The sequence below is a fragment of the Babylonia areolata genome, chromosome 27, assembly GCF_041734735.1.
Source record: "Babylonia areolata isolate BAREFJ2019XMU chromosome 27, ASM4173473v1, whole genome shotgun sequence".
In the NCBI taxonomy this organism is placed as follows: domain Eukaryota; kingdom Metazoa; phylum Mollusca; class Gastropoda; order Neogastropoda; family Buccinidae; genus Babylonia; species Babylonia areolata.
Window position 1 is genome coordinate 11,830,104 of NC_134902.1, and position 15,868 is coordinate 11,845,971.

The 15,868-nt window shown below is 39.6% G+C and overlaps 1 protein-coding gene across 1 annotated transcript in view; it reads left to right on the top strand.

Moving 5' to 3' along the window:
- Positions 1 to 12,590, top strand: part of LOC143301164 (very-long-chain 3-oxoacyl-CoA reductase-like) — a 20,003-nt gene extending 7,413 nt beyond the window's left edge. Inside the window, exons 8-10 of the mRNA XM_076615252.1 lie at positions 3,491 to 3,556; positions 6,762 to 6,926; positions 8,781 to 12,590. Of these exons, the coding sequence (XP_076471367.1) occupies positions 3,491 to 3,556; positions 6,762 to 6,926; positions 8,781 to 8,876 (327 nt within the window). The 3' untranslated portion in view covers positions 8,877 to 12,590. The remainder of the gene's footprint in view (positions 1 to 3,490; positions 3,557 to 6,761; positions 6,927 to 8,780) is intronic.
- The last annotated feature ends 3,278 nt before the right edge of the window (positions 12,591 to 15,868 follow it).

The following is a 15,868-nucleotide window of genomic DNA, read 5'->3' on the forward strand; positions in this document are numbered from 1 at the left end:
AAGTTTTCTGAGGCTGGTGGTGTGGAAGTGGTTCAGCTTTTTGGCGTGGCGTTTGTAGACCGTCCATGATTCACATCCATAGAGCAGTGTGGTGAGAACTATGGCCTTGTATACTTTGAGCTTCGTCTCCAGGGTGATGCCTCTCCTGTTCCAAACGTTCTTATGGAGTCCGCTTTGGCGAGTCTGGCATTCACATCGTCGTCGATGACAACTGTGCGAGAGAGTGTACTGCCCAGGTATGTGAACTTGTCCACCGCGTTCAGTCGTTGCCCGTTGCACGTTGATGAAGATGTTTGGTTCAACGTAAGGCTTTCCTGGAGCTGGCTGGTGCATCACCTCAGTCTTCTTTGTGCTGATTGTGAGGCCAAAGTTGTCACAGGCAGCAGATAACTTGTCGACGCTGTGTTGCATGTCAGCTTCGGAGGCAGCGTTGAGAGCGCACTCATCAGCAAACAGGAAGTCGTTGACGGTGTCTGTCCTCACCTTGGTTTTTGCTTGAAGCCTCCTGAGGTTGAAGAGTGAGCCATCTGTGCGGTACCTGATGCCAATGCCTATGTGAGCGTCTCTGAAGGCATCTGTCAGCATGGCTGAAAACATGAGACTGAACAGGGTGGGGGCAAGAACACACCCTTGCTTGACTCCGTTGGAGACAGGGAATGGTTCTGAAGTCTCTCCGTTGTCTAGGACTCGGGCCAGCATCCCATCGTGTAGTTGCCGTATGATGGTGATGAACTTTCTGGGACATCCGTACTTCGCCATGATTCTCCAAAGGCCATCTCTGCTAACAGTATCGAAGGCCTTGGTCAGATCGACATAGGTGGAGTAAAGGTCGGCGTTCTGTTCCTGACACCTCCTGGAGCTGCCTGGCAGCAAACACCATGTCGATAGTCCCGCGTTCTTTCCGGAAGCCATACTGGCTCTCTGGTAGGAGACCTTGCTCAAGGTGCGCTATGAGACGGTTGAGTAGCACTCTGGCCAGAGTCTTGCCTGCAACAGACAGCAGGGATATTCCATGATGGTTGTCACAGGACTGACGATTTCCTTTGCGCTTGTACAGGTGTATGATGGAAGCGTCTTTGAAGTCCTGTGGAACTGCCTCATGCTGCCAGATGAGCTGGAACAGCTGATGAAGCTTCTCAGTCAGCGCCATACCACCACCTTTGTAGACCTCAGCTGGAATGGAGTCTGAGCCAGGGGCTTTGCCATTGGGTAGCAGACGGATAGCTTTCTGGGTCTCCTCCAAAGTTGGAATGGCATCCAACGACTCACTGACTGACACCTGGGGGAGTCGGTCGATGGCTTCATCATTGATGGTGGAGGGGCGGTTCAGTACGCTGTCAAAGTGTTCGGCCCATCTCTCAAGGATCCCGTCCTTGTCAGTGATTAGGGTAGAACCATCAGCACTGAGGAGTGGAGCAGATCCGGAGGTGGTGGGACCGTAGACTTCTTTCAGGCCGTTATAGAAGTTCTTCATGTCGTTCCTGTCTGCAAAGCCCTGGATCTCATCAGCTTTGTTGCTCAACCAGGAATCCTGCATCTGCCGCAGCTTCAGCTGGATGGTGCTGCGTGCGCTCTTCAGTATGTCTTTCTTTGACTGTGACTTGGGATCTTCAATGTGGGCTCTGTAGGCTTGGCGTTTGTCTTCCAGCAGCTGCTTGATCTCAGTGCAGTTCTCATCAAACCAGTCTTTGTGCTTCCTGACAGAAGGCCCCAGGCACTCCATGGCAGTGTTGTACACCGTCTCATGCATATATATATATCTGTGTGTGTGTGTGTGTGTGTGTGTGTGTGTGTGTGTGTGTGTGTGAGAGAGAGAGAGAGAGAGAGAGAGAGTCTTTATTACTCAAGGATAAAGATTTCAGGCATTGCCTAGTCTTCAAATCGGTCCTAGCTGTGGCAACAATAATGGTAATAAAGAACACCACCATCAGCACCATGAATAATAATAATAATAATAATGACAATTATTAGTATTATTATTATTTGAACAAAACAATCAAACACACACACACACACACACACACACACACACACACACACACACACACATCTGCAAATATGCAAATCGCGTACTCGTTTATGTTTTACCAAAATAAAAGGCTTGCATCAGATAGAGACTGTTTATGATTCCTAAATGTGTTCCCACTCTGATGGAGCTGCATGGAAACACACACACACACACACACACACACACACACACACATGCAGAGAGAACAGGGTAACCAATACTTCAAAACAAGGACACTGTCAGCTGATAGTGTGTGCCTTTTGCAACTGTTGAAATGCACAAGCCTATGGTTCCACGATTCTTTCACGCTGGCAGTTTTTGATACAAGAGAATCGAAAAGTATGACCAGCCGAATATTAACCTGAAACTTTAGCCTTTAACCTTTCTAAAACACACACAGTAAATAACCTTGTGAAAGCCCGGTACCTAGTAACCGCTTATCCCCCTTTTCGGATTTAAAACTGTGCATACCAGGGTAAAATAGGCTACCTTGTAACACTTTGGTGTGTGTGTGTGTGTGTGTGTGTGTGTGGTGTGTTCGGCTGCGTGACAATATAAACACGACGTTTGCGTTCCCAGTGATATTTGGTTAAAGTAATCGACAAAAAAATTAATGATATTCAGCACCTGTGTAAGCAGTGCTACGTTTTTGTTTGTGTTTTTGTTTGTTTGTTTGGTTTGGTTTTTTTCAGGTGGGGGGACCTGAAGATAGCAGATGGTCTTTATATATATATATATAATTTATTCGATTTGATTTAGACTTGGTTTCCGCTTTTTTAGTTTCGGTATTTCCATTCTATTCAGATGTCTTCATTGTTCATTTTCTGTTTAGATTCTATGGTCTCTTGAGAACGATTTGGTGCAAACATCATGAGGTTCTCTCCCTTCCCTCCAATTCCGTCTGATACCCTTGCACTTCAGCTCACTTCATGGGGTTATATGATAATACTAATAATGATAATAATAATAATAATATGATAATAATTCTTTATCATATAGCGCATCATCGGAGTGCAATTCAACTCTATTCTCTGCATACACTCCTCTGACACTTGTCGTGCGCTAAAAGCACACACCACATGCAGCCATCTTCACACTCACAGCCTGTGGTACAGCAAGGAGAATAACACACACAATAGATGTATATCGAGGCTTATTCTAAATTCTCTCAAGAGTTGTTGCAGTACAGACAGGATGGGAGAGACTTCCAAATTTTCGAGGAAGTAATCCCTTCCCCACCCCCACCCCGCAAAAAAAGAACAACGCACAAACATCTGAACAGCAACATGTTTTGCTTTTGTTTGTTTCATTCGTTTTTTTTTCTTTTCTTTTTTTTTTTTTCTTTTTTTTTTTGTTTTTTTTCTATGTTTCTACCCTACTCTGCAGTGCTGTTGCTGCAGAAGTTTTGCTTGATAACCTGTGTTGCTGTCCCTGCAGCTGTTCATGGCTGATGAAAGTGAGGAAGATGTTGGTTTGTTACAGGCCTTTATGCGTTTTTTCTCAGAAGCCCTGAACCTGGAATATTCATCACATGGTATCACAGTCCAGGTAGGGTGCACCACATTGCTGTATGCTTCTGTATCCCATCCCAGGACATTCACGAAGAATGCACTGGGATGTGACTGCATGAATGTTCTGTTGTTATGTTATTTTGTTGATCTGTTGTTCACCCTGACTGTCTGTCTGTCTGCCAGTACGGGCCAGCTCCCCGCCCCCACACCGCCATGAATTCAGTCCAATCCAGCTGTATACGGCTCCTTGTAGACCCACCTCTGTCTTTGTCTGGCTGGCTGTCTTTCTTCTCCTGTTCACATCTCTCGCTCATTAACACAAGTTTCAAGTTTTAATTATCCTTTTACTCCATTGGAGTATGGTGGATTACTGCAAAATATTTTTTTCACGCCCAGAACAAACATTTCCAAATACACAACAATGTCACATGAAAGTTGAGAAAACACAAACGTCTTTTAACTCCAAAGGTGTAGCTAAGCAATATTTGCAAATCTAATCATCTTACTTACAGATAAAATGACTTTTTTTGCCTCCTCTGAGCATATCACAAAAAATTAAAAATCGATTTTGGAGACAAGTATTTTTTAGGAACATATCTATTTCGTAACTGATCATGATTGGGACATTCCATTATAAAATGAAACTCATCCCCAATCACAGATATGTTACAAACCTTACAACGCCGTGACTCTCGTGCTATGCCTTTGTGTCTCCCTGTTTCTATTTCCAGCTTATTGTTACAACTTCGAAATCTGAAGAAGCTGACCACGTCATTATCAGGTATTTGACTTATACATTTTTCTCTGCCAAATCCACTTTTGAAATTTCGATAAAACAAACATTTACCACTCACCTCTAGAGCATGTCTCCATAGATTTTGAAAATAATCTCTCAAAGCAATGTTGACATTCTTGCAGAAAGATTCTCTCTCTAAGAAGAATTTAGCATCCCAAACACAGTCATACCCTGTTTCTATTAAAATTTGTCTTATTTAACTCATCCATTTTGAAGAATAAGTACCATTTCGATATAAATCAAGTAATATCACATATATTTTTCCAGAATATTTTTCTGTGTTTGATATCACTAAGCTGGTCCAAAGTTGAACTCTCATTTTCACTCACACTGATTGGATAAATACCAGTTTCTCCATAAACAATTTGGGTCATAGTATTCCTGGTCAGTTTGAACAAGCGTTTCAAAAATTTCAATTCTAATTTCTCAATTATATCTACATTTTTACAACCCCATATTTCTGCACCATACAACAAAATAGGAACAATCCTAGACTGGCACATGTCCAGAACGATATGTAAAGGTAAATCGTGATTTCTGGCTGACTGAAGCAACGAAACAGCTTTTTGGGCCTGTTCATAAATATTTTTTTAACTTTGTAAAAAGTTCGGTTTCTACTAAATTCGATAACAATATATTTAAAAGAATCGCCAGCATCCAAACATGGATCACAAAACTTAAAAGCAGACTTTAGCTTGTTTGTTGAATTAAATATTATCACTTTAGTGGGTTTTTTTTGCATTAACCACTAGTTTCCATTTTAAGCAATATTTGTGAAAAACATTGAGGGACTGTTGTAATCCTTCTTTTGTCTCCGAAAGAAATATTGTGTCATTTGCATACAAGAGTACAAATAATCGCATGTGACTAAGTCTGAAATGTTAAATCAACAAAAGCACAATAACGTCTCTTCTTTTTCATGAAGAAAATATCAATTAGTGATTTCAAAACAAGCAGTTGATGTAATGTAGAAAGGGACTGTCTAAATCTTGCTTGGGCCCCTGAAAGTATATTGTTTATATTGATATAATCAGTCAGTCTAGCATTTAACACTGTTGTGAATAGTTTTCCAACACAGCTGAGCAAAGTTATTCCCCTATAATTATCACAGTCAAGTGTATCACCTTTGCCTTTATACAATGGCAATATCAAGCCAGATATCCATTTTTTCTGGTGCAACACCTTCGTCCAGTATCTTGTTAAATAATTTACAGTATGTTTCTGTCAGCAAAGGAACGCTGTTAATGATATATTCATTACGAATCATGTCTTCACCGGCACTTTTGCCTTTCTTCAGTCTTTTAATGGCTGAAGTAATTTCATCTTGAGTAATACGTACATTTAAAATATCATCATTATCTTCTAAATTGATAATATAAAATTGAGGTTCCTGAAATGGTGAAACATGCTCTTCTAAATTTACGTGTGTGTGTTTTTTGTTGTTTTTTTAATTTCTTTTTTTTTAAATAAATTCGATTCCATATTTCTTTTGAATTGCTTTTGCGTAAACTTCGTAGTTCCCTGTGCCATTTTTTTTCTCCACGACTTTTCTGCTTTTTTTTTTTTTTTTTTTTTTTTTTTTTAAGGGACTTATATCTTTGCTGACTCTTTCCAGCCTGTCTGTATTTTCACTAGAATCTCTCTCTCTCTCTCTCTCTCTCTCTCTCTCTCTCTCTCTTTTAACTCTATGTTTAGCTTTCAAATATTCTGATCGACTTCCTTTGCATGTGGAATCAAACCAACTGCAACTATCTCTGCGTTTTGTCTTAGAAGTACGAATTTGATATGTCCCAAGAGTATCTTTTGCCGTCTGAATCAGAATGTTTGCGAGCTTCTCCTTTATGACGTCAATATAATCAGCATCGATCGCGTCATTTAAGTCTGTAAGCTCAGCGCTAGACAAATGTTCTTGAAAAGAAGCAGCCTTTTCGTGTTCCCATTTTCGTATTGTTTCATTCTGACCTGTTAAATTTGGCACAATTTTTTATGACACGGTATGACAGCCGTATCGGTATGTTTTTTTTATCAATATGTGACACTCAGTAGCCAGAAACAAGAGCAACGGGCTGTGTACGTTAGGTAATAAAGCATCAAATGGGGAAATAGTAAAATCTGTTATTTTTGTTAACAAAAAGGGGTATCCAATCAAATAGTCAACCACAGTATGGCCATTACTAGTGAACATTCCGATTCCGTCATCTATCCCTGCTCTTCCATTAAGAATATACAATGAAGACGATTTACACAAGTCAATCAATCTATACCCCCCCTCCCCCCGTACACACACACACACACACACACACACACACACACACACACACACACACACACTGAAAACGTCCCTTTCAAGCCCCAAACCCGGTTTAATCAATCAATCAAGATCATTAATCAAAAGTCTTCCCCAGATGTATAGCTAGACCTCTCACTTTTTTGTCTAATGACACAGGTGGTGAGTCCTGGAATTGTGGAGACCAACATGACCAGACGATACCGCAAGTATGTACGTGTGGAACGGCTGATGTACCCTACCTCCGATGACTACGTCAGAAAAGCTCTGAGGACCTTGGGGCGGGAGTCCTCTACTGTTGCCTACTGGCCCCACGAACTGCAGGTCAGCACACAGTGCACACATCAATGAATGGACATTGGCGAGTGGAATGGTGGCCCTCCTGAGCAACAAGAGAATCTGAGGGTGGCGGGATCGAATCCCACGACCGTCGAACTTTTCTTCCTTTCTCCTTGACCTTGAGTGGTGGTTTGGACGCTAGTCTTTCGGATAAGACGATAAACCGAGGTCTCGTGTGCAGCACGCACTTTGCACACGTAAAAAGTAACCCCCCCCCAAAAAAGAGAGTTGTCCTGGCCAAATTTGTAGTAAAATCCACTTTTATGTAAATGTGTATGCGTGCGCGTGACTGAAGTGCTTGTAGTCTGGTCTCTAACCGACGACATATGCTATACAAATATCAGAAATGATAATAACAATGATGATGATGAGTGAATTAATTCTTTTTAACCCCTGACTGCTGCTGACGAGTATGCTCGTCACAGTGAAGGGTTGTCATTTCACTGAGATAGAACTGAACTTAGTCATGACGCTGGTCACTTTCCTTGATAGGACTGAACTTACAGCACTTTCCTTGATAGGACTGAACTTACAGTCATGACGTTGGTCACTTTCCTTGATAGGACTGAACTTACAGCACTTTCCTTGATAGGACTGAACTTACAGTCATGACGTTGGTCACTTTCCTTGATAGGACTGAACTTACAGCAGTTTCCTTGATAGGACTGAACTTACAGCAGTTTCCTTGATAGGACTGAACTTACAGCACTTTCCTTGATAGGACTGAACTTACAGCACTTTCCTTGATAGGACTGAACTTACAGCACTTTCCTTGATAGGACTGAACTTACAGCACTTTCCTTGATAGGACTGAACTTACAGTCATGACGTTGTTCACTTTCCTTGATAGGACTGAACTTACAGCACTTTCCTTGATAGGACTGAACTTACAGCACTTTCCTTGATAGGACTGAACTTACAGTCATGGCGTTGGTCACTGTCCTTGATTTGGACGGCTACCTTTTACTTTTTGTACGGTAAAACCATTGACACTGTCGATGAGTACTACACGAGAAGAAGAACCGCATTTCAAATTACTATTCTCCAGTCCTATCTCACTTCACCAAGTTTCAGTAGAAAAATGGGTTAATGATATAAGTGGAATAAGTAAAATCGTACGTATATCTATCTATCTATCTATCTATCTATCTATCTATCTATCTATATATATATATATATATATATATATATATATACACACAGCCTTAAGGACAAACAGGGTTTTTTTTAAAGAAAAAAAAATTAATAATAATGTGGTAAGGAAAGACGAATAAAATTACTGAAACACACACACACACACACACACACACACACACACACACACACACACACACACACACACACACACACACAGAGGGACATTTGCATATAAACTATATTTGGTCATGTGAGTAAAAAAATAAAATAAAATAAAATAAAAAGACAATTTTACCAATATGCGAAAAATGTGCCAGAGGAGGAGAGGGTTACGCAGAAATAAAAACTGCAAAGGGGAAAGAGAAGAGGGATTGAGAGAAGGACGAGGAATGGACAGAAGAGAAATGAACAGAAAATTAAAAGTCAAATGTATGACTGGACGAAAGAGATGACCCTCCCGCCATCTGCTGTCTTCTTGTCATTCAGGATACTACTGATTGGGAAATATAATGCACCATGCGTTCGCGTGGTTGCGTGCTTGTGTGTGTACATACACGCCCCGTGATGATCTAATGATAATAGTTATAAAGGATATTCGTTGAGCGTTTTCCTCCCCCGGCCAAGAGGGGGCTCAAAGTGCTTTACAATAAACATTAAACGCACACACACACACACACAACAATGGTGATTATGTGTGTACAGGTATATACGCAACTGATGACGACACCTGACTGCATCCTCACACCCCTGTTGCTGGGCCGGAGAAACCAGTGGCTGCAACATCTGAAGGAACAGTGACGTTTTCACACAGTTCTTTGTCGCTGATGTCCTGATTACCACCATCATCGTCGTTGTACTCCTGAGTTTGAACTTGAGACAGCAAAACTCATCCGTTATAAAGGAACTTACAAATGGATAAAGTCTATGAAATATGGGTTTTGAAATAAGACTCAGACATGTTTCACCATTTCAGCAACATCAACGTTAATGATAATGAACATATTGACAGTACAGCAACAATGCACATTATCGATTTAGAAGATAATGATGATATTTTAAATACGTGTATTACTGAAGATGAAATTACTTCAACCACTAAAAGACCGAAGAAAAGCAAAAGTGCCGGTGAAGACATGATTCGTAATAAATATATCATTAACAGCGTTCCTTTGCTGACAGATACATATTGTAAATTATTTAACTATATACTGGACGAAGGTGTTGTACCAGAAAAATGGGTATCCGGCTTGATATTGCCATTGTATAAAGGAAAAGGTGATACACTTGACTGTGATAATTATACGGGAATAACTTTGCTCAGCTGTGTTGGAAAACTATTCACTACAGTGTTAAATGCTAGACTGACTGATTATATCAATATAAACAATATACTTTCAGGGGCCCAAGCAGGATTTACACAGTCCCATTCTACATTAGATCAAATGTTTGTTTTGAAATCACTAATTGATATTTTCTCCATGAAAAAGAAGAAATTTTACTGTGCTTTTGTTGATTTTAAAAAGCCTTTGATTCAGTTTGGAGAAGTGGGTTATGGCAAAAACTCGTTCATGAAGGCGTGAATGGTAAAAATTTTGCGCGTCATAATGAACATGTATGATAGAATTAAATCATGTGTGTTTTTAAATGGTGAAAAATCTGATATCTTTAGCATTTGTAAGGGTGTACGACAAGGAGAGAATCTTTCGCCTTTGCTTTTTTCTCTGTATCTCAATGATTTAGAGTCGTATTTGACTGAGCATAAGAGTCCATCTGTTGATCTTTCATTGAATGTTAACATTTCAGACTTAGATAATTACATGCGATTATTTGTACTCTTGTATGCAGATGACACAATTTTACTTTCGGAGACAAAAGAAGGATTACAGCAGCCCCTCAGTGTTTTTCACAAATATTGCTTAAAATGGAAACTAGTGGTTAATGTAAAGAAAACTAAAGTGATGTTATTTAATTCTACAAACAAGCAACAGCCTGTTTTTAAGTTTGGTGATGCATCAGTGTTTGGATGTTGTAGATTCTTTTAAATATTTTGGTATCGAATTTAGTAGAAACCGAACTTTTTACAAAGCTAAAAAAAAAAAATTTATGAACAGGCTCAAAAAGCTATGTTTTTGTTGCTCCAGTCAGCCAGAAATCAAGATTTACCTTTACATATCGTTCTGGACATGTGCCAGTCTATGATTGTTCCTATTTTGTTGTATGGTGCAGAAATATGGGGTTATGAAAATGTAGATATACTTGAAAAATTAGAATTGAAATTTTTGAAACGCTTGTTCAAACTGAATAGGAATATAGGAATATTATGACCCAAATTGTTTATGGAGAAACTGGTATTTATCAAGTTAGTGTGTTAGTGAAAATGAGATTAGTTCGATTTTGGACCAGCTTAGTGATATCAAACACAGAAAAATATTCTGGGAAAATATATGTGATGTTACTTGATTTATATCGAAATGATATTTTTTTTCTTCAAAATGGATGAGTTGTATCAGACAAAATTAATTTTAATAGAAACAGGGTTTGGGATGCTAAATTCTTCTTAGAGGGAATCTTTCTGCAAGAATGTCAACATTGCTTTGAGAGATAGTTTTCAGAATCTATGGAGACATGCTCTGGAGACGAGTAGTAAATGTCTGTTTTATCGAAATTTCAAAAGTGGATTTGGTAGAGAAAAATGTATAAGTCAAATGCCTGATAATTAATTACGTTATCAGCTTCTTCAGATTTCGAAGTAGTAATCATAAGCTGGAAATAGAAACAGGGAGACACAAAGGCATAGCACGAGAGTTACGACTTTGTAAGGTTTGTAATATGTCTGTGAATGGGGATGAGTTTCATTTTATAATGGAATGTCCAAGTTATGATCAGTTACGAAATAGATATGTTCCTAAAAAATATTTATCTCCAAAATCGGTTTTTACTTTTTGTAATATACTCGAAGGGGGTGGAGGGGGGTGGAGGGGAATGTCATTTTAGCTGCAAGTAAGATGGTTAGATTTGCAAATGTTGCCTAGCTACACTTTTGGAGTTAAAAGACATTTGTGTTTTATCAACTTTTATGTGACATTGTTGTGTATTTGAAAATGTTTGTTCTGGGCATGAACAGATTATTTTGCAGTAATCCTCCATAATCCAGTAGGAGTGAAAGGATAATTAAAACTCTCTCTCTCTCTCTCTCTCTCTCTCTGTGTGTGTGTGTGTGTGTGTGTGTGTGTGTGTGTGTGTGTGTTTATTTCGTTGAGGCCATTTCCGGAATTCCGAAAACACCATATTCCCGCATCCCAGTTGCAGTGGCGTTGGCGATGCTTAGTGAGCGGAAGGCGTGACCTCGATTTTCTTGTTTAACAGTGTTGTCACTTCGAGTACCGCAATCGATTCATCGTCCTTAAAAAAGTATGCTTAAATATTAATTTTAGAACGCTATTAATAGATCCGCAAAAGTGCAGTGAGTAAGACAATTTGTTCCCACCTAAACATGCCAGGTTCGAATCTGCTCTCAGGCATTTTTTTTTAAACCCGGAACTTTATAATAACAAAGAGAGAACACATTTTAACGATTAGATTTATCAAATTTTTTAAAAAGTGTATACGAGTGAGTCTTGAAGGCCTTGCCTCTCGTTTTATATAGACCTTGTCCATTTGTACGTTTTATAGACTCGGCAATCATCTTTTACTTTATCGCCGAAGTCTGTAGCCTTTTTCTATTTCATCGCAGTATCTTCCGGTGGATTATGTATCTTTTAATCAGATTTAAGAAACCTAAGTGTGTAGCCTTTAAAATAAATCGCTGTATCTTCAGGTGGATTATGTGTCTTTTAATAAGGTTTCAAAGACTAAAGTCTGCAGCCTTTTTTTTTTATCGCCGTATCTTCAGGTGTTTCCCAAGCATCTTACTTGTGCTGATGGAAATATAGTAGCATATTACATACTTGTGACATTGAATACAATGCATAGCCAGTACTTAATACATATTGTTAACCATGACGGTTGGTGAGGTGACAGAGATGTCAAGTTTAGCAGTAAAACCCAAAACCTAAACTTGGTTTGTAGGATATTAATATTCAATAATTGAATTATCGATCGTAAAAGTTCGGAAATGCTATATTCAGGCACGTTTTAAGCTTTAGAACACAAAATACTGGACGACCTCTCAGAAAATGTGCATACAAACAGATCATGTCGTTTTGATTCTTTTTTTTTACACGTGTAGGACAGAAACCCGTGTACCTGATTAGTTCTTCCAAAGTAGATTGTCCAAAATCAGCATTAACTGGGGTTTGTATAAATCTCAAACATATATATTTGGATTTTAAAGAACATGTGCTTTATTGTTCAATTAGAACGCATTGCTCTCTGTTGATTTTAGTTTTTGGTTAATAATTAATAGCGAAAATAATTTCTGTTCACTATATTGTTGAATGTATCATATTACTTTGTAAAAAAAAAAGCAATTGTAATCTTTGATGGTTTCATTGTATTTTCTTCTCTTTCCTGACTTTGTCATAGACAGTTTCAGTTTCTCAAGGAGGCGTCACTGCGTTCGGACAAATCCATATACGCTACACCACATCTGCCAAGCAGATGCCTGACCAGCAGCGTAACCCAACGCGCTTAGTCAGGCCTTGGAAAAAAAAGGTGAATAAATAATAGATAAGCTTACATAAATAAATAAATAAATAAATAATTGTAATATAAAAAAAGGTAGTAGTAATGATAATGATAATAAAATAATAATAAATAAATAAATAAATAAATAAATAAATAAGACAACACAACTAAATGCACACCATCGAAGCGCACACTCTAAAAGAAATGACTTTGTCATAGCTATGTGATGACTGTCTTGAAATGGTTTTAAAACATTTTTTAAAATCTAGCTTGCAAAAAGTGGTGCAAGAAATGATGTCAGATATTGTTGAAATTGTTTGCTTCTTGTTGTCATGAAATGTATAATGTGAAATCATGGAAAAGCAACTTTAAAGTCCCTCTTCAGTCCTATCCATGGACATGTTAATTTGTTGAGTATACTTGTGTAACTTCAGTATCTAAGAACGTTGGAAGTCTTCTGTTTGGACTTTTGCTGGATTCCTGATCTGATGTCACCTTTGCAGGCATTCTGCCCTGCCGACGAGTTTGACCCTTTGTGTGTGTGCCCCAGTTTGACAACACCAGACACAAATATTTACCAACAACTGACAGAACCCATCCAAACTTCGTTTGTTTGTTTTTTCTGAAAAGCAAAACAAAATAATAGTGTTAATATTTAAATCCTTTATCTCTTCTACATTTTTTTTTCGTTTTTCAATCCGATAGAATTATATATATTGCTAGGGAAACGTATCGGCTTTTTTTATCGTTTACTTTGATTTTTTTTTCTTTTTGTTTCTATAATGTGCGTAAAAGATGCATGTGCGTAATGATTCAATGCACTTGAAATAAACTTCTTGGCTCTTGCCTCTTGCCTTTTGGCTCGCCAAAGCACCCGCCACTGAAACTTGCCTGCTGCATTGTGTGGGAGCAAAGCAGTCAGCAAGGTTGTACCCTCACTTGGGTTCTGCACTCACCCACTCCCACCCAACCACAATCCCCATGCAACATATTACCCACTGCACTCAAAGCAGCATGGGGCACCAACCAGATGATGAACAATGATAAAACAAACAGCAGCAAGTACAACAATAATATATTGTTAACGATAATAATAGCAATAATATTAATAACAATAATTATTTTACCATTATTATTATTATTGTTGTTGTTGTTATCATCATTATTATTATAATTCAGCCACTATCAGTTTAGGTGAATAACGCTTGCTGTTGGTCTGCGCACGCCCGTGCACACACGCATACACCTACACTTTCTAATCTAATATCACCTGTTGTGGAAAGTTTCAGTTTCAGTAGCTCAAGGAGGCGTCACTGCGTTGGGACAAATCCATATACGCTACGCCACATCTGCCAAGCAGATGCCTGACCAGCAGCGTTACCCAACGCGCTTAGTCAGGCCTTGAGAGAGAGAGAGAGAGAGAGAGAGAGAGTAAATAAATAATAGATAAATACATAAAAAGAACTACTAATAAATAAATAAGACAACAATGATGATAAATAAGCAAATAAATGTAAAACATACAGATACACATTCACACATACATGCACATATGCATAACAGATGTGCACCAAACATGCAGTTTCACAGATATGAAAGCACAATCAAATACACACAAGCGTACATGAGCCCCAACACACACACACACACACACAGATTACCCTGCAACCCCTTTACACCACCCCCCCTCCCCCCTCCTCCACACACTCATTTCTAGGCTACGTATCGCAGCTTCCACGGCGCACACACACACACACACACACACACACACACAGAGGCACACTTACTTGTACAAGCACACACACATACGCCCATATCCCCCACCCCCAACCCCACACACATTTATACAAATATATATATGCACACCCGCACGTTCCAATATTTCGTTGCTCCCACAGTGTAGGCATGCATATACACACATACCTCATCCTCTACCCCCGCGCCCCTCCCCCCCTCCCCCTCACACGTACGTGCACATAACTCTCCTGACATTTGTGTACACTTACACCCTCGCGCACGCACACACGCACACAAACACACATATACACACAAACACACACATACACACACGCTCAGAGGCTGCCACTGATTGGCCGCAAAAAGGGTGGGAAAAGATCTCTGATGCCAAGAACGTGGCGTCTAGTGTGTTGCTCAGTCTATTGTATTTGGAAAAGCCCACAGAGACTCTGTTCCGTTTTGAAGAAATTTGCGCAATGTTGGTTTGGAAATGATGCCGATATTTGTTTGATTTGCAAAGCATCGTGCTCTACCTTTCATGCTAGACTTGCGGCCGCTCCCTCTCTCTGCCTTTATTTCTTTGAGGCGATCGATGGTGTGATGGCCTTGTACCTGTTCTTGTTGATATTCTTGGACTTTTCTGAGGATTTCCGATTTTCCTAGATGTAGGCCGCTCGTTGTTGTTGCGTTACCAGCAAGTCTGTCAGCTCGTTCATTTCCCTTAACACCTGCAAGTCCCGGGCAGTATGACCATGTAAGTTTTTTAATCTGAAAATTGTGCATTGCCTTATGCCACTCTGGGCTTCCCATTCCATTTTCAATTTTCTGTATGAGGTTCATTGAGTCGGTTAGAATCATGGCATGTTGGTTTCCGGGCATATGGATAGATGATAGCCACTGGAGGGCATGTGTCACAGCTTCAACTTCCATCGTTAGGCTGGAGGTTGTGACTTTGTAGGCAGCATTCTCTTCCCTAATTGTTTTTCCATTTTATTTCGCAGTGAATCCCCAACCGGATTGGTCTTTGGTGACAGAGCCATCTGTGTATATGATGATGTTCTCTTCTTTACTGCTTTCTTCTATGAGTAGCTTCACTTCCGCATCAGTTTTGCCCTCTGGCCATTCCCAACAATGTCTTCCTAGAGTGGGTGAAACGGCTGTGTTGAATAGATGGTTGATGTTTTCGGGGTTTTTCTCCCATTCTTTTGTTTCTGTCAGGTCTTGTAGCCGGCATACTAGCTGGATTGTGTCTTCTGCTTGCCCCATCCATGATCTTCCTCGTCCTAGACGGCTGCCTTTTGGTTCTTTGACTGCGTCATGCAGTGGGTTTTGAGGGTTTTCTAATGCTCTGAAGTAGGTCTTAACCTGTTCTAACTTGTTTCTGGCCTGCACTGAAGGAAGGTCAAGCAGGTATCGCATGGTTTCCG